This window comes from Acomys russatus, chromosome 20 (assembly GCF_903995435.1).
Source record: "Acomys russatus chromosome 20, mAcoRus1.1, whole genome shotgun sequence".
Taxonomy (NCBI): Eukaryota; Metazoa; Chordata; class Mammalia; order Rodentia; family Muridae; genus Acomys; species Acomys russatus.
This window is the reverse complement of record NC_067156.1, coordinates 13,779,886-13,801,529: the sequence shown is the minus strand read 5'-3', so window position 1 is coordinate 13,801,529 and position 21,644 is coordinate 13,779,886. Positions and strand designations below refer to the sequence as shown.

General features: G+C 46.4%; 1 protein-coding gene across 1 annotated transcript; it reads left to right on the top strand.

Moving 5' to 3' along the window:
- The first annotated feature begins 111 nt into the window (after positions 1-111).
- On the top strand, positions 112-21,410 carry Slc39a6 (solute carrier family 39 member 6). Its single transcript, XM_051164009.1, has 10 exons — positions 112-590; positions 2,264-3,121; positions 4,541-4,724; positions 5,697-5,866; positions 7,052-7,270; positions 12,048-12,150; positions 16,709-17,086; positions 18,490-18,570; positions 20,167-20,357; positions 21,223-21,410. Exons 2-10 carry the CDS (start codon positions 2,273-2,275, stop codon positions 21,373-21,375), a joined length of 2,328 nt encoding a protein of 775 aa, XP_051019966.1. The 5' UTR covers positions 112-590; positions 2,264-2,272; the 3' UTR covers positions 21,376-21,410.
- Positions 21,411-21,644: the final 234 nt, after the last annotated feature.

Genomic DNA, 21,644 nt, shown 5'->3' with positions numbered 1-21,644 from the left:
GCGGGGCTAAGGCGGCAAGCTCCGCAGGCCACGCCTCCCGGACACGCCCCCGTCTGCCGGCGTGGTTTTTCCCCGGTATCCCTCTGCTGGCCACGCGCATCTTTTCGACCGCTGCTCCGTGCGTGAGCCAGGCCTGACTGCTGGAAACGGGAAGCTCTCGAAGGAGCTCGTGGTTCGGGACGGTTCCATCCGGTCCGGCTGCCCACAGCGGACCGGGCTGGGCCGTGGTCCTGGCGGTGGAGCGGAAGGGCGCGAGGAAAGGACCCGCGCCCTCCCCTCCATCACGGCGAGCCCGTGGCGTCTGAGAACACGCGGAAAAGCGGATCGGTCTTTGCAGACCGGGCTCCGGAGCTGCACTGCGCGTGCGCCACGGTACTAGCAGCGGGAGGCGGCGGTAATTACCGATTGTCCTGCTTGGAGGAGGCGCGGCAACCCGGGGCCGAGGGGCTGCCCACCTCATGGTCCCGCCGCTGCTCAGCGCCCTGTAAAGGCTCCTCGGAGACCCAAACCGGCCGGGTTCGTAGCCTCCTCGGACCGCCCGCGGGGAACCGAACCTGCGCGCCGGGCGGGACGGCAGGACACCGGGAGAGGTGAGTCCCGCATTCCCGGAGCGAGGCGGCAGGAAGGGAGCCCCACAGGCCGGGATCCGTAGAGAAGGGGTGCCGGGCCCAAGCAGGGCAACGGAGAAGGGATGCTGCGAGGGCCCCTCCTCGAACCCCACTCGCCTTTGATAGGTGCCACTCCCAACTTGGGGTCCCCATATAGGTTTGGAGGCCCCAAACAAGGGACTTTCTGCGACGATTTAACTTCTCACCCGCATTCAAGGAAGCTACTAACGTTTCATTACAGGAGCCCTCACAGGCAAGCTTTGTGTGCTTTTCCGTTTTCTCCAACTACTCCCTTTTTCAAGGCCTCTTGTGGCTTATTTGTTTCTTCCACACACGCAGACTTGGCCTGTGAGGAGATCCTGGGACAGGTCTCTGGCTTTCAGCATCCTTTCCTGGCTCAAAGCCAGATCTGCCCCACCCATCTTTGATCCCCCCCCCCCACACACACACACGCGGAATGATTTCCTGCGGTTTTTGTTGTTTGCCTATCGCATTACTTCTCAAACTGTGAGGACCCGAAGATTGTTTGCAGGATTCTGGTCCTGTCTGGTTGTGTGTGCCTCCATTTACCTGAGCGCCTAGTGTGATAATCAGCACTTGGGCAACAGAGGAGTTTAACAAGCACTTCCACTCTGTATTCATCCTTGCAAATAGATACTACCAGGTTTTCAGATGAGGTCATAAATGTGAGAACCTGCCAAGGAGCAGCCTGGAAAATGGTAGTCTGTTTGTTGCCCAGTGCCTCGGTATAGTTCAGAAATCCCTCAGTAGCTTTTGCTAGAGACATGGGTTGAACATTCATCCAAAGCTCTGCCTATAATGTACTCCACTGAGTCTGCTTAACTGAACTCTACTTGGAAAGGAGCGAGGACAAGGAGTGAGTTCCAAACACTGTCTGATAAAGCGTTCTCTAGCTGATAGGAAGCACACGATTCATGAAGCTCAATTTACTTGTTCAAAGAACTATTATTCAGTCATTGAGAAGAATTGGGAAGTCTGGATGCACTGTTGTGAAATCAGGTCTGATTCATTCCTGAGTGAGGGTGCAGAGGTCGGGGTGTGCGTGTGTGCGTGAACACACACACACACACACACACACACACACACACCAGTCTGTTTGAAGATGCATAGAAAATAACCTGATTCACACAACAACAACAAAACCTTGGTAAAATTACGTAGGGTGGGAAGAGGAGCATAATGTGTGTCCAAGGAAAATGAAGCCTTTTTCTTTTTTAAATTGAGGCTGTCAGTTGAGAGTGCTGTTTCTACGTTTTATTTTTTGACTGTTACTCTGTGAAATTGTGGTGATGGTGGAAGTGCTTAGGTTCCATTTTCAGCTCCGGCTCTCAGCTCAGTAAGAAGCTGACAGTGTGGCTGGAGCACTGGGATCTCTTCCTCCTCCTGTTGCTTTCACAGGGCTAATTATTGTATCTTTGTAGTTGGCTGATGTGTACCTGCTTGAGGGATTTTAGCACACCGGGAGGGGGGTGGGGAACCCCAGGCCCCTAGTTCTCCAGGTCCCTACAGTCCCTCAGGCTATCCTAATTGGAATCAGTAGTGCTGTGTGAACATTGATGGTGTAACTAGCCATAAGTTTTCAGCATGAAGTTTCTTAAATTGTGGTAAAGAATTTTTTCCCCTATCTTTTCTAGGAAGGTGCAATGGCCACAAAGTTATCTGTAATCATGATCCTGACGTTTGCCCTTTGGGTCACAAATCCCCTTCATGAACTACAGTCAACAGCTGCTTTCTCGCAGACCACTGAGAAAATTAATTCGTATTGGGAATCTGGCATTAATGTTGACTTGGCGGTTACCATGCAGCGGCATCATCTGCAACAGCTTTTCTACCGCTATGGAGAGAATGATTCCTTGTCAGTTGAAGGGTTCAGAAAATTGCTTCAGAACATAGGCATAGATAAGATGAAAAGAGTCCACATACACCATGACCACGAGCATCACTCGGACCATGAGCATCACTCGGACCACGAGCATCACTCAGACCACGAGCATCACTCGGACCATGAGCATCATTCAGACCACGAACATCACTCTGACCATGAGCATCACTCGGACCATGACCATCACTCTGACCATGAGCGCCATTCCCACCGCAGTCATGCTGCTGCTGGTAAAAACAATCGGAAAGCCTTCTGCCCAGACCATGACTCTGATAGTTCAGGTAAAACTCCTAGAACCAGCCAAGGGAAAGGACCTCGCCCACCAGAGCGAAGGAACATCAAGGAGAGTACAAGCTCAAGTGAAGTGACCTCAGCTGTGTACAACGCTGTCTCTGAGGGAACTCACTTTCTAGAAACAATAGAGACTCCGAAACCTGGGAAACGCCCCAAAGATGTAAGCCCTTCTACCCCACCCAGCATCACAGAGAAGAGTCGAGCGGGCCGAGTGGGCCGGTTGAGCCGGCTAGCTAGTAGGAAAAGCAATGAGTCTGTGAGCGAGCCCAGAAAGAGCTTTATGTATTCCCGAAACACAAATGACAATATTCAGGAGGTAAGATAAATGTTGTGCAGTATTTAATGCACCTCTTTCTCCCCTCCAGGGATAAGTGTAAAATAAAAATAAAGCGGTTGTTTTTAAGGGGAAGCTTTTCTTCCTTCTCAGCAAGGTGTTGGCTCACAGTGTGTTATAAACATCCCTGAAGACTGGCTCAGAAGAACAGTGCTGTTATACTGTGCTGTAAACATCCTTGAGGACCAGCTCTGTGGGAGAATAGTGCTGCCTGCTGAGTTTTCCTAATACAGAGTTTATTCTAACTATAGAAAGACGCCAAGGTTAATTGTGGGGGGAAGTCCTTAGGGATGGATAATGTTAATAACCAGACAGTAGGGGATCTGAAGAAGCGGTCTATAGGGTTTAGGGGAAAGCACAGCTAAGGAGCTGAAAACAGCAAGAGCGGCTTTGGGTCTCTCCTTGGCAGAGACTTGTGGAATGATTGAAGTTGGAGCAAGTTGGACCAAGATTGTCAGGTGGTAAGATACCCAGATCACGTGGCTTTTCTAAAATAGACTCCCCAGCGCTACATAATTCACTTTGTCTGATCAATATCAGGCCAAAAAAAAAAAAAAAAAAAAGGTATTAGTTGCCAGTCTTTTAATGATCACAATGAAGCTACTTCATGCACACCTGTATATGACTGATGTTTGGGGTAGTTGTGGGAATGGTCCTCGCTCTGGCAACACTGGTGATCAAGTTGTGCTGAGTAGTGATGGTGTAGAATTGGGAGACTCTAAAATATCTTTGTAGAAAGTGAGAAACAGATACTATAACAGTGTGGGCCTTCTTTAGAGGGGGGGCCCTAAATTGCATAGAGGAGTTTCTCTTCAAACTAAACTTCCAATTAAAACTGCTGAACGCATCTGCCTGCTGGGACAAGTTTGTTTTATTAACCAGCGTTGCCCTCTGCATCTGTATAATTTAATAATCTCTCATTGCAGAGAATCATTGTGCCAGGCACGTAGACAGAACTTGAGCTGAGTTTTTGCAAGTAGTGTCATAGCAGGAGCAACATGTCTTGGGCTTGTTTAGGCCAAGTCAGGGAGCATTCGTCCCAAAACCTATTTCTCAATCTCTAATGAACCCCATTTTGAAATTAAAGCTCGTTTCCTTAATAACTTTATACAATGAGTTAACAGGCTTGTGAATCTCCACTTACCCCCAAGCTTGTTCCCCTGGAAGCTTCGTCCCGTGGTGACTTGCGATGTGGCCAGAGGAGAATTGGCATACCATGGTTGTGACATCCTGTCTTCTTCGGGCTACTGGAAACAAATTCCAAAGTGCTGAAAGCAAAGCTCACTTTAACTGGCATTAATTTTATCAACAAAGTAGCTGTCCTAGAGATGAGTCAGACTACATTTTAGAGTCTTCTAGTGGGAATTTCCTTCTGTGATTTTCACTCTTTGTTTCCTTCAGTGCTTCAATGCAACAAAGTTGCTGACAACCCATGGCATGAACATCCAGGTTCTGTTGAATGCTACAGAGTTTAACTATCTTTGCCCAGCCATCATCAATCAAATTGATGCTCGGTCTTGTCTGATTCATACAGCAAGTGAGAAGAAGGCGGAAATCCCTCCAAAGACCTATTCTTTACAAATAGGTAGAGTTGCCTTTGTTACATCAGAACGGTTTCTACTATATACACTTAACACTGTGCTTCTCTTTATATTTGAGACTTTTTTTTTTAATCGTAGCTCTATATGCAAAATCTTAGTTGTTCTGTGCCTTGAATGTTCTGAGTATAAATTTTAAGAGTGTGTTTGCCTCCTTTAAGAAGGCATGGGGGTGGGATGGCGCTTGAGAGATGGCTCAGTGGTCAAGAGCACTGACTATTCTTGAAGAAAATGCGTTTCCATTCCTAGCACCAACCATCTCTACCTCCACTTGTAGGTGATCCCATGCAAGACCTCTGAGGGCTCTTGCACACATATGGTGCACAGACATACACTCAAGCATACACACATATGCATAAAATAAAATAAATATATTTTAAAGCAAATAAAGCCTTGTATGTTAGGAGGTGTAGTCCTAGTTTTGAGGAAGCTAGGGAAGGGGGGTTGTAAGTTCAAAGCTAGCCTGGTCTATATAGGGACTGTCTCAAAGAAAAGAAGAAAAAAAGGAGTGGAGAGGGAAAACACTATAATGAGGAAAATTGCTTCCTGAGGATATTAGTGAGTTCCTAGTTTGTTTTCCTCTCCTGTTTATACCTTAGCTGTTCTGGAGATGAAAGCCCCACTTGGGCCCCAAGTAAGATAAAGTTCATCCTTGTAACTTTTTCTCTTCCTTTACTCCCCATTTTAAGATTTTTCCACTAAAGTCAGGTATGGAAGCACACACCTTTAATCTCAGCACTCTGGAGGCAGAGGCAGGTGGATCTCTGTGAGTTCCATCCAGGCCAGCCCGGGCTACATAGGGACACTCTGTCTGGGCCTGCGGCAGGGTTAGAGTGAGGGTGCCGTGGTCCTCACTGCCCTGCATTGAGCTGCTTTGCTTGTGTGCTGTGTAATGCCCTGGCTGGAAGCCTCTTGGTTTATATTTACGTGACTTCCCTCTCTTCTGACTGGTTTGCCAGCCTGGCTCGGTGGCTTCATAGCCATCTCCATCATCAGTTTCCTGTCTCTGCTGGGCGTCATCTTGGTCCCACTCATGAACCGGGTGTTTTTCAAGTTCCTGCTGAGCTTCCTCGTGGCACTGGCTGTTGGGACCCTGAGTGGCGATGCTCTGTTACATCTTCTCCCACATGTAAGTTCCGTGGTGGTGACCCATCCCCTGCTGGGTTTTATCATCACACATTGAAATCACAAGCATTGGGTTTGCACTCGGACTCTTTGTGTTGATAAGAGGTTAGAAACCTTGTTTTGAAAAGTTAATTTTAAAGTATATTTGATAACATGCAAGATTTTAGTACATATTGGTAAGACTTTTGTTGTTTTGTTTTGTTGCTTTTGTCTGTTAGAGACTGTACCAAATCATCCCAGGCTTTTTGAACTAATTAAAGGAGAGAAATCGTGCTCAGATTGGAAGCACCGTGACAGCGGCAATAGCGCTTACCTGTTGTTGCCACAGATGTAAAGTTTCATACATCCATGAAACTTAGAGCTTTTTCTTTGCCGTTGAGTTTGTGTGTCTAGAGATTCATACTTCATGACCTGAATAAATACTTCAACAGACAGGCTGGGCAAGTCACAAGCAGGAAATATTTGGAAGTCACTTTTTCATTTCTCTTAAGAGGGTTGAGGATATGGCTTAATGGTAAAGCGCTCGACAGGAATGAGTAAAGCCCTGGCTTTAGTACGCAATTCTGAAAAAGAAATTAGCATAGACATTTTCAGTTTGCTAGAAAGGGGAAGTTATTTCTTTCTAGAACACTGACAATCTCATGTTGGATTCAAAATGAAGACTATTCTGAGTGGCTGCTTCCCCAAATACCAAGTGACAGGTATTTAGGCATACCATCTGTGGGACGTGTCCTGTGCATAGCAGGTACCCCATGGCCTTTGTTAGGATGCTGCACACTGATTGGTTTCCTGTTAAGAAGCATCAGCTAGTTACTGCTACACTCTGCCGCAGGCTCTCAGCTGCCATGGGGCCTGTCCCTGTGCCTTTCAGGTGGCACCTGTAAGTGATAGATCTCTAATGCATATTAAGTGTGTGTTCATTGTGGCAGTGCTAACATGTCAGACATTGATAATACTCTAAGTTATGATGATCAGTCTGCCTTTACAGCAAACAGACCCACTCTGTTAAGTGCATCGCAGGTAGCATTCACGAAGCCCTAGGTAGCCAGCTGCCCATCATCCTCTTTGTTTTTCCAAGTTCTCCTCAGCTCTAAAGTATCCACTGCCTTATTCTGAATGATTTCATATCTACCAGTTGCTGTAATGTGTGAAACCAGTGAATAAAAATTGTGTATCACGTCACTTTTAGTCTCATGCAAGTCACCACCACAGTCATAGCCATGACGAACCAGCAATGGAAATGAAAAGAGGCCCGCTGTTCAGCCACCTGTCAGCGCAGAACATAGAAGAAAGCACCTATTTTGATTCCACATGGAAAGGTCTGACCGCTCTAGGGGGCTTATATTTCATGTTTCTTGTGGAACACGTACTCACGTTGATCAAGCAATTTAAAGATAAGAAAAAAAAGGTAAGGCTACAGTTACTGAGGACCTGCTATCTGTATAATGTATATGACTGACCCCAAAGCAGAAGCCTGGCATTAGAGAGCACATGTGTTACAGACACATCATCAGCCCGCATTGGTGCTGTGGTGAAGTAAACTCGGTGGTTTTAAGTTAATTGCCATAACTGTGGTTCTGCTGTGCTTCAACGGCTGCATGACTTACAAGCTTGTCATTTGCAAATTGGGCCATAAAACAGTCTGAAGGCAGCTAGAGGCCCTTTCTTTGTGATAATACCACCTTTCAGCCATGAGGGGGGTCCCCGTCTAATCTGATGTGATCAGGCAGCGCAGTCAGAAGACTGGCAGAAGAACTCTTGGAAGTGAGGAGTGCAGCCAGCCCGGTGTGGCTCGACTGTCACCCCGGCGCTTCAAGGCCAGTCTCAGCTGCCATAGTGAGTTTGAGATCAGATGGGCTATGTGAGACCTGTCTCAAAATGTTCTAAATAAAAACCAGACAAGTTCTCATCGTCTGATTAAAAAAAAGAAAAATGGGCATGGGGTGATTAGTTCTATGTCCTTATTGTCTTTATACCTCTGCTATAGCTCAGCTTCATTTCCAGTTTTGGTTTCTCTAAAATTGAACAAGAGGTCACCTACTCGTAGAGCTGCTCTGAACACAGATCCTAGATTTTGAAAATATTACATGGACACCTTATATAAAAATCTTTTTCTTTCATTTCTTTCTTTCTTTTTTTTTTTTTTTTTCCCTTTCTTTTTTTGGGCCAGAATTTGTCTTGGCATCTTTTAAATGCATTCAGCTTCTGTTTTCACAGAAGTAGCTACTCTGACCGTCATTTCGAATTTGAGCAACCTGTAATTAAGTTGTGTAATTATACAACCAGGATAGTTGGCATGGAAAAGCCTAAAGATTAAGTGTAGCTGGCCCCAACTGAGCATCAGTCTCACTGTGGGAAACAAGCGTATGTGTGAGCAGAAGTGCCACCGCCTCCATCCTATGAAATGTTTACCCTTAGGGATTTTACACTCAGAAAAATTTCATATGCTAAACAGGGTAGGGTGACACACACCTGTAATCTCCCTGTGCTTAGGAGTTGGAGGATGGTGTATCCTGAGCTTAAAGACCAGCCTGAACTACATAATGAATTTCACGGCAGTCTGGACTATGTAGTAAGAGTCTTGTTTCAAAAAGCAGATTTTTAAAAAATCATATATTACAAGTATGAACCCTCCACTTAATGGACCCAAGTTTAAAAGGAAGAAATAAGTAAAAAATAGCCTCCTCCTGAGCTGGGCATGGTGTCACATGCCTGTAATCTCAGCACCTGGAAGATAGAGGCACAAATATTAAGGTCTTAGGGTCATCCTCTTCTACATAGCAAGTTTGAGGCCAGTCTGAGCTATGTGAGAATCTGTTTCAAAAGGCAACACAAATGAAAGAATAGTTTCTTCATTCCTTTTTTTTTTTTTAATTTTTAAAATATTTATTTCATGTATATGAATGTTTTACCTGCGTGTATATATGTGTACCATATATGTACATATATACATGCATGCATATATACATACATACATGTATCCCTGAGTGCTGGGATTAAAGGTATGCTCCACCACTGCCCGGCTGTGTATTCAAACAACCTAATTTGTTTAATATTTTTATTTTTAAATTTTAATTTATCATAATTTATTCAGCTTATATCTTAATTGGTATGCCCTTGCTTGTATCTTCCCATTCCTACCCTCCCTCTTCTGCTCTGTACCCCTCCCCTAGACCTCTGACAGAAGGGGACCTCTTCTCCCACCATATGACCAAAGTCTATCAGGTCTCATCCAGATAGCCTGCTTCCCCTTCCTCTGTGTGCTGCCGGGCCTCCCCACCAATGGGAAGTGATCAAATTGGGGGCACCAGAGGCAGTCCCTGCTCTCCCCACAACTGTGGAGAGTGAGCTGTCCATTGGCTAGATCAGTTTTAAATTATGTTTATGTGGGGGAGGTCACATGAATGCCATGACACACATGGAGGAAAGAGGACAACTTGCCTTATACCATGTGGGTCCAGGGACAGAACTCAGGTCATCAAGCTTGGCAGCAAGTGTCCTCTACCCACTCTGCTATCTTATCAGCCTTAGTTTTCAATTTTTACCTACATTTTAGCTAACTTTCTTTTAACTGGGACCTCTATAACTTGAGATGCTAAAAGACAGGCTATTATATAGAATATAGCAGTTTCTTTTCCAACTGTAAGTCACTAATAAACTATGAACCATGTGTTGTGCCAGTATCTTTAACAGTAAAGCAATCTTCATATTGCTGTGGATTGCCGCAGGGAAGTTAGGTTTCTCTATTTTAAGACATGCAGTGGAACATGCGCATGGAAGATGCAGGACGTCTGTGTCCTGTGCACTTCCCTCTATCTGGCACGTAGCAGATGACGATACATGCCTATGGGATGGAGGAACCATGAGGCAGCAGAAAGTACTCCAGTCAGCCTGCACCAAGTTTGGTCCCATGTCAGAAAAGGTTGGATGATGATGATGATGATGATGATGATGATGCTGCTGCTGCTGCTGCTGCTGCTGCTGCTGCTGCTGCTGCTGCTTCTTCTTCTTCTTCTTCTTCTTCTTCTTCTTCTTCTTCTTCTTCTTCTTCTTCAAGAGCATTCAAGTTTTAGTGTCACTTCTTAATTCCTTTTTTCCCTCATAAAGAGAAACAAAATAAAAGCCCTTCATTGTGTCATGACTGTGAGAAACGTGTCAGCCCTCAGCATAAGAGGCCTTTTCCTGAAGGAGCCTCAGCTGTGCCCCGGTGCTTTGTATGGCAGGTGCAGTCAGTTAGTGTGGAGTGCACTCCAGTTAGAGTAACTGCTCTTGCTCTGTCTGTGTAGTCCGGCCCTGCCCGCAGCTCCACGCCATAGCTCCTTCCACACAGCAGAACTACAGCTCTCGCTGGGAACCAGAGTCCTTGTGACTCCAGCCATCCAGGTCCAGCCAGGCTTTACCAGACATGTCCACACTCTTTCTATTTCCCCAACCGTTTTTGCTGTCACTCTAGTCCAGGCCTAGTCTTCCCAGCCTGTTCACATACTTTCCATTCTCCCACCTACTTTATTTATACAGAGCAGGCAGTGCTCCACATCTCTGCTCCGGGTCCTCCAGTGCCGCCTTCCCCTTGCTCTCTGAACAAAGGCCACTCCCAACAGTGCTCCGTGTTACCTGGTCTCCTTCAGTTGCTGCAGCTTCAACTCTGTCCCAACCATGCTATAGAGAGAGCCTCTCAGGCTACCATGCATTTCTTTTAGTTCCTGGAAGAAACTGGATTTTTGCTGTTTATGAACCCTCTCTCACACTTAAGAAAAATACTACCTAGAATTCTGCCTCTCCATCCTTCACCCAAAGCCATGCTCACTCTCAGGTCTTGGTTTAACTGCTGCATTTTTAAAAAAACCCATCCTGAAACTTCCTCAGGTCCTGTTATACACTCTGATAGCACCCTGTGGTTTTCTTTTATAAAATGCATCAATGATTACAAGCAAGAATTGTGAAGTCCTCACCTGTGTTAATGCTCCAGTCTTCTGGGAACAGCAGTAGTAGCCACTAGGTGTATCTTGCTCATTTAAATGTAATGCAAATAATATTATTTGTGGTAATTCCTATAATTAAAAATATTATCTACCACATGGTAGATGACGCACAGACTTGACCATTCTGTGAGACCTCTGCAGCATAAACGTTGCCTCAGAATCACGTAGGAAGCCTAGCACATGGGGTGGCTACAGTGCTTAGTAATAGTGTCTGAGCCCCCCCCCCCAATCCCAGCACTCAGCGTGATGTAGGCAGAGTGCCATGAGCTGAGCCTAGCCTTACTACAGACGGAAACCCTGTCTCAGGGAGAGAGAGGTGAGGAGAGGAGAGAAAATTCTGATGGGTTAGCTCGGTGGCACAGTGCTTGTGGAACATACATGAAAACCTGGGTTCCATCCCCGTTGCCACGCAAAAATATACAAGAAACAATCAAGGTTTTTTAAAAAGCTGGTAATTTCAAGGCTAAATAATAAGTACTTCAAAATAAAGGAAATACTAGGAGTAGAGAGCTGGCCCAGGAGTTAAGAGCTCTTGTTGCTCTTAGAGAGGACTGGAGTCTTCAGAACCCACATCAGGCAGCTCACAGCACCTGTGACCCTGGCTCCAGTGCCCTCAGCTGGCCTCTCTGGGCACACAAACACACAGATACAAAACTGAAAACTGAATCTTTGATTATGTTAATGGTGTTTTTACTAAGGTACTTATCCTTGCTCTTTATAACAAAAAGTAAGTTTCAATGTCCGATAGTGGCCCAGTGGTTACCAAGCCTGGAGGAAGTTAGCTTTAGCGTGTGGATGGATCAGCCCAGGATCTAATTAAAGTCCACATTGGGCATCACTGCCAGTCCCCAAATGCCTCAAGATGTGCATTTCTAACACCACAATAGCTGGCGAGAGGCCGCACAGGAAGATTAACTGTGGTTAATTTGAGTCAGGCTTTTTTTCTTTTTTCTTTTTGACAACTATTATGGCCAAAAGTCATACTAGTGCTAAACTAGGTGCTTTAATTTAGCATAGGCTGCCTTTTCCATGTCTTTGCTTACCTACCTGGTTTTTGCTTGGTTGTGGTGCTAGGGATTGGACCCAGGGTCCCACTTATGTTAGGCCAGTGCTGTAGCGCTGATCCACAGCCCCACTTGTATTGAAAGCTGTCCACATAAGCAAATCAGTTATTTCAAAATGTTGTTTTCCTGCCCGCTTCAGAACCAAAAGAAGCCTGAAAACGACGAGGACGTGGAGATCAAGAAGCAGCTGTCCAAATACGAATCTCAGCTGGAATCTCAGGAGAAGGTGGATGCGGGTGAACGTAAGTCTTACAAGGCTCGGGTGGCGCAGGACCCAGGGCAACTGGGACCATTTGGAAGAGCCATGGCCTTTCGTTTGTTTGTTTCCTAAGGTATCTCAATGGTTTTTCAAAATTATCTCTAGAGTGCTCAGATGAGGATCTGCAGTGCATGCTGGGACCCACCCAAGAGGCAGGATTTAAGTGTCTAAGGAGTGGCTTACTCTAGCAGGCAATTCTCTGCAGGCTCGGGATCCGCACAGTGGCTGGCGCCAGAAGTAAGCACAGTGTGCCGGTGTGCCGTAGAGAGGATACTGGAGGCTTACTGTGGACGTGCAGCAGGGAGCCCATGCCACAGGGAGCCCAGGTGTGGCACAGGGTGTGAGCGCTCTTGTACAGAGCTGTAGGCAGGACAGTCTCCTAAGGCAGTTTAATTCATGTGAGACTAACAGAAATCCTGCTTATTTGCTAAAAGTACAGAACTGAATTCATGTGAGCAAGTGTTGGCTCTGGCCAAAGAATGTGGGTCAGTGTGTCGAAGGCCTTCCTCCATACCTCTCACTGAGTCACGAGGAACTGCTGGAGGGTTCATGTGTGAACATCTGTTTTGTGAATTCTTTCCCTGGGGTAATAGAAACAAATTCCTGCTCTCCCACCTACCCAAGATGGGACACCACTGACCAACCCAAGTGTGATTTCACCGGAGCCCAACTTGAAGAATCAGTGAGCTTATTTGGCTTATAGGAGCATGGGTGAGCCCAAAGCAGCCATACTGCCCCACGTTTCACCATAGCTGCATAACATTCAGTCAATCCTTCCGCCTCTAGAGACCATAAGGCTATGTGCAGTTAGGCCGGAGGGACCTACAGCTGGCCAGAATCCCAGGCAAGAGGTCAACAACGTTCAGTGCCTCTGTTGGGTTCAGGATGGAAGCCGAGAAAACTCACTTCAGACGCAGACGCTTAAAATGAAAGCTTTATTTTCTGAGCTCAGGGAGGTGGCCAGTTTGGGATCTGGACCATGTCCTTGAGGGGAAATTGTATTGCATATTCAAAAGTGAAAACTGCAATTAGCTCATACAGAGGGTGGAGAGTGGAACAGGGTGGGGTCAGCTCTGACTCAAGTTATTTTTGCTAACAAGCAGTTCTAGCTAACCTTGCAGATGTGCCTGGCAGTTGCGGGCAACTGGCTTGTGGTTGGGGAATTTTTGCTGATTAATAAGGCCATAGGGTATGCTGATCAAACATACAGAGACTCTTTTACATCAGCAATGAGGTGAGGTGACATGGCTGGTGGGCCTAAAATAAAAAGGTCTATAGTTATGCCACCCAAAGGAGCAGGCTTCAACACCTCCTGCTGTGAGGGACCAACAGTTATCAACAGGCTCCATCTTGAGGGTCTTGGCTGAAAGCCACAGTCTTCCCTGAGCTTTGCCTCTAAGAACTTGGTGTGAACATAGTGACTTGTTGCTGGTAACCTCTTTCTGCTGAAGTGAGAGCTGAACTGAACTGAGGTCTTATGAGACAGTGGGGAGTGTCTCTTAGCATCACGATGGGTTCCTGGGAAATCTTAATGGGTCATCAGTCTTTGGGAAGGGAAGTGTCTTTGTTACACACAGACAAGCGAACTTCCTCTTAGCTGATGAAAGAGACTTATATTTCTTTGCTTTCTACTCACTAAGGGTCACAGTTTTAAGTATAGTTTTAGGAATTTTCACAAATGCATACTTGTATCACTCGAGTCAACTTAAACTTGTTGAAGGTAGCTGTTTTCTAATGCATCCCCAGGGCCTGCAAGAACAGCTGGTGTAGCCAGGCCTGGGCCACAGGCCTATAATCCCTGCATTAGGATCCTGAGACAGGAGGATGAGAGTGTGAGGCCAACCTGGGCTACCTAGCAAAACTGTAAAACAAACAACCCCGAATACTTAGCACAGGGTAGGAGCTCAACCGACAGCTACTGACTAAGGAGAAAGAAAAAATCCGTTGCTTGTTGGCAAGCTTTCCAGTTCACCCTGCATTTTCCAACATGTTATTTTTCTCTAAAGAACAAATAAAGTGCGTCGGCTCTTCTTTCTGTAACTGGTCCTTCTTCAGCGTTCTGAATGGTCTTCAGTGACATTTGTAATGATAGGTCAGGGATGCCCCCCAGAAAACTGATAATGGTGCACAGGACAAAGAGCACCTTACTGTTACAGTTTCCTTCCCTTCATTCAAGCAGATAATGTAGGCTGTGGGCAGGAGCTGCAAGCCCAGCCGATAGATGTTTCTTAGATGATGATAAAGTAACTGGGGTTGTTTTGCTGCTGTTGTTTTTCTAGACTTTAGCCATCTAACGAATAGCAAGTCGGCTGATAGGGCTGTACTTTCGTTTGTTTGGTTTTTTTGGCTTTTCCAAGACAGGGTTTCTCTGTGTAGCCCTGGCTGTCCTGGAACTCACTCTGTAGACCAGGCTGGCCTCAAACTCAGAGATCCACCAGCCTCTACCTCCCAAGTGCTGGGATTAAAGGTATGTGCCACCACCCATCTTTTTTTTTTTTTTTTTTTTTTTTTTTTTTTAATGAAAAGAAAAATTCATCTCTTCAAATACAAGGAGGTAGAAGATATTAAGGGATAATCAGAAAGGCAGTTATGAAAGCTGATGTTTTAAATCATTTTATTCAGGCCTAAGGGTGCAGTTCCATTGGTAGTTCTTGCTTAGCGTGCATGAAACCTTGAGTCCCATTCCCAGCAGCACATAAAACCAGGCTTTATGCAAGCCTGTAATCCCAGCACTTGAGAGGTGGTGACAGGAATTGGGAGTTCAAGGTCACCCTCAGCTAAACAACTCAAGGCTAGCCTGGCTTATGTAGAGTCTGTCTCACAAAGCTGAAATAAAAAAAATAAATAAATAAGCTCTGAGCCTGGCTCTTGGTAGAACTGGACTCCTGTCTTCCCAAGCCTGGGCCCTTCCCCCATGAATCAAATGCTCTAGACATCGAGGAAGGGGATCTTCATGTCTACCAAGAGCTGTGCCTGCCCCGTGACCGTGGTGGTCTGCGGAGTGGCTTTGTGGGAATGAAAGTGTTAATAATCCCAGCTTTAAAATCGTACAGGAGCAGCAAGAAGGTGTACAAAGGTTTGTTCGCCATGCACATCCCTCTCTGGTGACTCAGAGGACTGCGTTCGAGTCGCTGGTTTAGCTCCCGGGGAAGCCACCTAGGCACTGCGGATCATTTTGGAAGTAGGAAAACTGACTGTAGAACTTGGATGTGTTGAGTTGAGATGCCCTCATCTCTCTGATGCCAAGGGATAACAGAGAATGGCATATCTGGAGTGGACTGACTTCCAGATGGGCCTGGGTAATTATGATAGAGAGTTTTTGTGGGGGTTTTTTTCCCCTAGCTCAGAGTTTGTGAGAGTGCTGTACATGCATTGTTGCTAGGAACCACAGCAGCTTTAGAGATGGGTAACTGGACAGAAAAGTCAGAGAAAGTGAGTAATGGGCAAAACCCACTAGCTTCTTATCATTTTGAGAACAGTCATGTTCTAACCAATTCAACATGCATTTACAAATCCCTGTGACTTCGAGGCCAGCCTGGTCTACAAAGTGAGTCTAGGACAGCCAAGGCTAATGCGGAGAGACTTTGTCTCAAAACAAAACAAAAAAAGAGTCAATAATGGGCTGAAGAGATGGCTCAGTGCTTGGGAGCACTAGCTGCTCTTCCAGAAGACTGGGTTCAATTTCCAGGATCCACATGGCAGCTCACAACTGTCTGTAACTCCGACACCCTCACACAGACATACATGCAGGCAAAACATCAATACACATAAAAAATTGAATAAATAAACTTTTTGTTTTGTTTTGCTTTTTGTTTTTGTTTTTTTCAAGATGGGGTTTCTCTGTGTAGCCTTGGCCGTCCCAGACTCACTTTGTAGACCAGGCTGGCCTCAAACTCAACAGCAATCCCTCAGCCTCTGCCTCCCGAGTACTGGGGTTAAAGGTGGGCGCCACCATGCCCAGCTAAACATTTTTAAATGAATCATTAATAAATTAGTTAGACAAAAGAGAGGGCTAAGAGGAAGTCAAACCAGTGAGATGGGTGGGTTAGTCGGCAAGGGTAGCTAGCCTGATTACCTGAGTTCAATCTGTGACCCACTCCAGGGAAGATACGACAACTCCAAACAGTTCTCTTCTGACCTCCGCATGTATGCCATGGCCACGTGTCAGCCCCCATGCACCCCAAAATTGATTAATTAATTAATGTAGTTAAAAAGTAAACTAAAAATCAACTCTTATTTTATGAATTTATTTTATAATCTCACTATCACTGTGTTGTCTGGTCTAATCTTGAAGCTCTGAGCTCAAGTATCCCTTTCTGTACTTCTTTAGTGCTAGAATTCTGCACTGGAAAGCCATTCTTAAAATGCGTTATATGTCACGTTTGAAGAGTTCACTAGAGCCTGTTGGCACTCCTCATTGACAGGGCACAGCTGCTCAGTTCTGCAGGTCCGAGGGCTGTGGGAGGTCAGTGGGAGCGTCTGCACTGCGTTCAGGAATAACGTCTTCATTTGGTCTCAGTGTTCTCCATGTTTCTCTCTAGGACCCGAAAGCTATCTGCGAGCGGACTCCCAAGAGCCCTCCCCCTTTGATTCCCAACAGCCAGTGATGTTGGAAGAGGAAGAGGTCATGATAGCGCATACACACCCACAAGAAGTCTACAATGAATATGTGTCCAGGGGCTGCAAGAACAAGTGCCATTCACACTTCCATGATACACTGGGCCAGTCAGATGACCTCATTCACCACCATCACGACTACCATCACATTCTGCACCACCACCACCACCAGAACCACCACCCCCACAGCCACAGCCAGCGCTACTCTCGAGAGGAGCTGAAGGATGCTGGCATTGCCACCTTGGCCTGGATGGTGATCATGGGTGACGGACTGCACAATTTCAGTGATGGCCTTGCTATTGGTATGCTGCTCCATAGCTAGTGCTTGCCTAGAAATAGCACATTAAATACTCTGTCAGATTTAACCAAAAAAGAAAAAAAAGAAACAAAAAGGTTTGTTTAGGTGAGGATGTTGACTTCTAAAACTATCAAAATATTTTTTGTCTACTTTGTGACAGTAAAGTACTTAATAAATGTGGGCCACAAATCGATTAGGATCTGTGCCTCACCTATTGCTTCAATTATATTTATCAATAGTTGTTCTTAGGGTGGGGCCCTCGCTCAGTGCTTGAGCACTTACATAGTATGCATGAGCCCTGGGTTGGAGCCCTTGCAACACATACACGCATACACACACTCAGAGTTGTTCTTCATCCATGTGGTCTTCAGGTTGTGGTTTAAACATGAATGGAATATGTGTGAGGCATCCTGTGTGTATCCACGTCCCCCGTGAAGTCGGATCTTTCCTGTTTCACTGAAGGGATTCACATGAACCTGGTGATTCTAGGGACTCATCTCTAGCCAAAGAAAAAGACAAAAGTTAAATCCTGTACCATAACTGAGAGTTCTAGACCCAAAACGTGAAAATACTAGCAATTAGGCAGGAGATGCTGGTGGAGGGCAGGGAGGCAGTGCTGCATTTCAGCCAGGCTTTGGCTCACTTGGTGGGGTCGGGGTGCGCAGTTAGCAGATAAGTGGTCAGCTTTTTGAGTGGGAGGGGCTCTGTCTTGAGCCTTCTTGTGGACGGGTAGAAGGAGGCATGTACATAAATCTGATGGCACTGTGAATCGCTCTGACTTGCTTATGTACTTCTGGCTACAGAGGGCTTACCATTAATCCGACTTCATATTCTCAGCTCAGTGTTTTATATGGTAGCAGTCCCGTCTCAGGTTTGTGGATATCGGCTCACTGTAGACAGTTGAACCTTTCCTGTATGCCTGTGCTTCCCGGGGAAAGGAGGCCCAATGAGATATGCTCTGAGATTTCTTATAAAAAAGATCACGCTTGAGGCCAGGGAGATGGTTCAGGACGGAAATGCACTTAGCAAACCTGCCTAGCTGAGTTCCATCCCTAGAATCCACGTGAGGAAAGCAGACTGCTAACTCCCACGAGTTGTCCTCTGACCTCACAAGTACCATGGTTGCACACAAGTAAAAACAGATAGGGGAAGTCTCTGTGTGTAGCTCTGGCTGTCCCTCTGTAGACCAGGCTGGCCCAGAATGCACAGAGTTCCTCCTGGGTACTATAATTAAATGTGTGCATCACCACGTCCAGATTTTATTGTTATTAGTAAGAAGATAGAGGTTGATCTGGGAAGGTGTGTTAATGCACAGCCAAATGTACTGTCCTTGTTTTTCCGTGTTTTTTTGTGTACTGACAAGATCTCAGACCTGCAGCCAATCTTTTTCTGACTGTGTTTACGCAGGCGCTGCATTCACCGAGGGCCTGTCCAGCGGGCTGAGCACCTCTGTTGCTGTGTTCTGTCATGAACTGCCTCATGAACTAGGTAAGCGAACTGTGTGCGCTGCCTTTGCTGTGAGAATGAACTATGCTGCTGTCACTGGTCGGCTAAGGGACACTAGCAGGCCTCTTCATAACCCAGACCTTCCTTCCTGTTGTCTGCTCACTGAACCGCCTCCTTTCTCACTGGACACAAATGTTTCCTGTCAGAATTCTGACCCTACAAGTGGGTGATGTCTGTGTGTGTTTGTCCGGCAATCCCTGGGCCCCTTCTGTAGTCCTCCGTGCTGTGCTGGCACACAAGGGACGGGAGTGTTGTGGCCCTACAAATAAATGTGCATAACTATCATCCCGGCACTGGGGAGGTCAAGGCAGGAGGAAGTCAGGAAGTTCGGAAGACGGATCTAGCTGTCTGTGTGTAGCGGCTCCGTGGTAGAGCACTTGCCTAGAATGCATGACAGCCTAGATTCAGTCCCCAGTGCCACCTAAGACTGAGGGCCAGAGCACTTGCTGTGCAAGCCCAAGGACCTGAGTTCAGAGCCTAGCACTGAGGTGTGCTCCTGTAACCCCTGTGCGCTGGAGGGTGGAGACAGGAGGATCACTTGGGCTTGCTGACTGCCAGGCTAGCTCAAGGTTTAGTAAGAGGCTGCCTCTGAGGAATGAAGTGGAAAACGGAAGAGCAGGACAGCTGACTGCTCACGCCTGCGCAGGCACACACAGATATGTCTCGGAGCTGAGGCACAGGAGCCGGTGGCTTGCAGTTCTAGTTTTACTACAATTTGAAACCTTCCTCCTTTGTTCGGATCACTCTGACCCTATGTTCAGCGTCGTTCCTTGGCACACACCCAGCCATTCAGAAGGCTGCCCCTCCACCTGGTGCACGCTTATGTGAGCCTGCAGCTCCCTTTTGTTCCCCGCTGTCAGTCCTTCCTGCCCTGTGAAGCTTTCAACCATTTCCATCTCCATGACCCGGTAGCTCATAGGTGTTGTTTTTGCCAGTTGCTGACCCTTTCATGTGCACTGCATTCCACCCTCCCCCTCCATTGCCAGTTGGTTTATTGCTGGTGTTTGTTTTAGTGTTTTTGAGATTGGGTCTCACGTAGACCACGCTAGCCATAAGTTCACTGTGTAGTTAAGGATACCTGAACTCTTGCTGTTCCTGCCTGTACTTTCAGCGTCAACCCCTTAAAACAGTACAAGAGGGGCTGGAGAGATGGCTCAGCGGTTAAGAGCGCCACCTGCTCTTCCAGAGGTCCTGAGTTCAATTCCCAGCAACCACATGGTGGCTCACAACCAACTGTAATGTGATCCGATGCCCTCTGGCCTACAGGTGTGCATGCAGGCAGAACACTGTGTACATAATAATAAATAAATACATCTTTTAAAAAAACAGTACAAGAATACAAGAACAGACTTGTGCACTCACTCACCTCACTGATACAGAGGCAGCTTCCGACAGTTTTGGCTAAAGTAAGTGTGCAGTTTGTAACCCTGAGGGGAGACTACACTCACTAACTAACCCTGCGCTGTCATGGATACTTTCTTTCTTTTTATCCCCCTGGAGAGAGATCTAACTCATGTGACCTGAGGAATCTTTGAGACCTGCTCAGTGGCTTCACCCTTGTTTTGGTTCCCGTCACAGGTGACTTTGCTGTTTTGCTAAAAGCCGGCATGGCCGTCAAGCAGGCCGTGCTCTATAACGCCTTGTCCGCCATGCTGGCCTACCTCGGGATGGCGACAGGGATATTCATCGGGCACTATGCCGAAAATGTCTCTATGTGGATATTTGCGCTCACGGCCGGCTTGTTCATGTACGTCGCTCTGGTTGACATGGTAAGTCTCAAAGAAGTCAGAGGGCACGGACTAAATAAAACCGGAAGTGTTGGGCAAAACTTGATTGCAGGGTATGGAGAGGTGGCTCAGCTGTTAGGAGCGCCTCTTCCAGAGCACCAGGGCTTGGTTCCGGCACCTGCAGCCTATGACTCAACAATGTGTAGCTCCAGCTCCGGGAGCCTGACCCTCTCATAAACACAAAGCCATATAAACAAAATTAAATCTTTTTTAATTAAAAAAAAATTGTTGCAAAAATGGTCTTAGAGTCCAGTGATGAGAAGGAGTTCTGGACCCAGAAGGGTAGCAGTTGAGGTTATGAGTACCCTTGTGTACGTTGTCTTTGATTGGTCACATACATGCCTTTTCTCCTACTCAAGGTTTCCCAGGAAACACATGAAAACCCCTCCCTTTGTTTTACCTTTTTGGTAGAATCAGGCCCTGAGTTGCTTCTACACTCACAATAAGCCCAGCCCAGGACACATGTCGTCCATAGCTATGCTTAAAACGCCCTATTGACAAAATAAAGTCTTCTCTTCACCACGTGTACCTAACACTCTTGCTCAGTCTTCTTGCTGAGCTTGTATTCTGTGTGGCTGGAGAGCCCCTATCTGCATCACAAGTGAACCGTAGACCTGCAGGCAGTCCGGAGGCAGGAAAGCCAGCATCACTTCTCACTTAACAGTGTGTGAATGTTTACCTCAGAACACCGTCGTGCGCTGTGCTCTGCCACAGTCAGTGTGCATGTCGTCAGTCAAGCTCAGGGGAACCAACCCTGGCTTTATCCAGCCCCAAGCCACCCCGCCCTCAGAGTCTCTGGAGTTCGTCTGTACTTCTGAAAGCTAAACCGCTGCTTTGCCTCTCCCAGGTGCCTGAGATGCTGCACAATGACGCCAGTGACCACGGATGCAGCCGCTGGGGATATTTCTTCCTGCAGAACGCGGGGATACTTCTGGGTTTTGGGATTATGTTACTCATTTCCATATTTGAACATAAGATTGTGTTTCGTATAAACTTCTGATTAGGTTCTAACCCCTAGAACAGCTTACAGAAGCATTGCTGTCTGCAGTACGAGTAGATGGTAGAAATATGTTCATATGCTGTGATACACAGCGTTTAAAACTAGTGGGGTTTGTGATTTTTGTACCAAATTTTGCCATTTGTTATGCTTATAAAGTCAGTTACGTTGGGTAGCATAAAGGTACGTTTTAATATTTAAGTTATTCTGTTTTGGAAATGTAATTTCTATGTGCGATCCCGCAATATTACCGGTTTACCGTATGTGTTGGC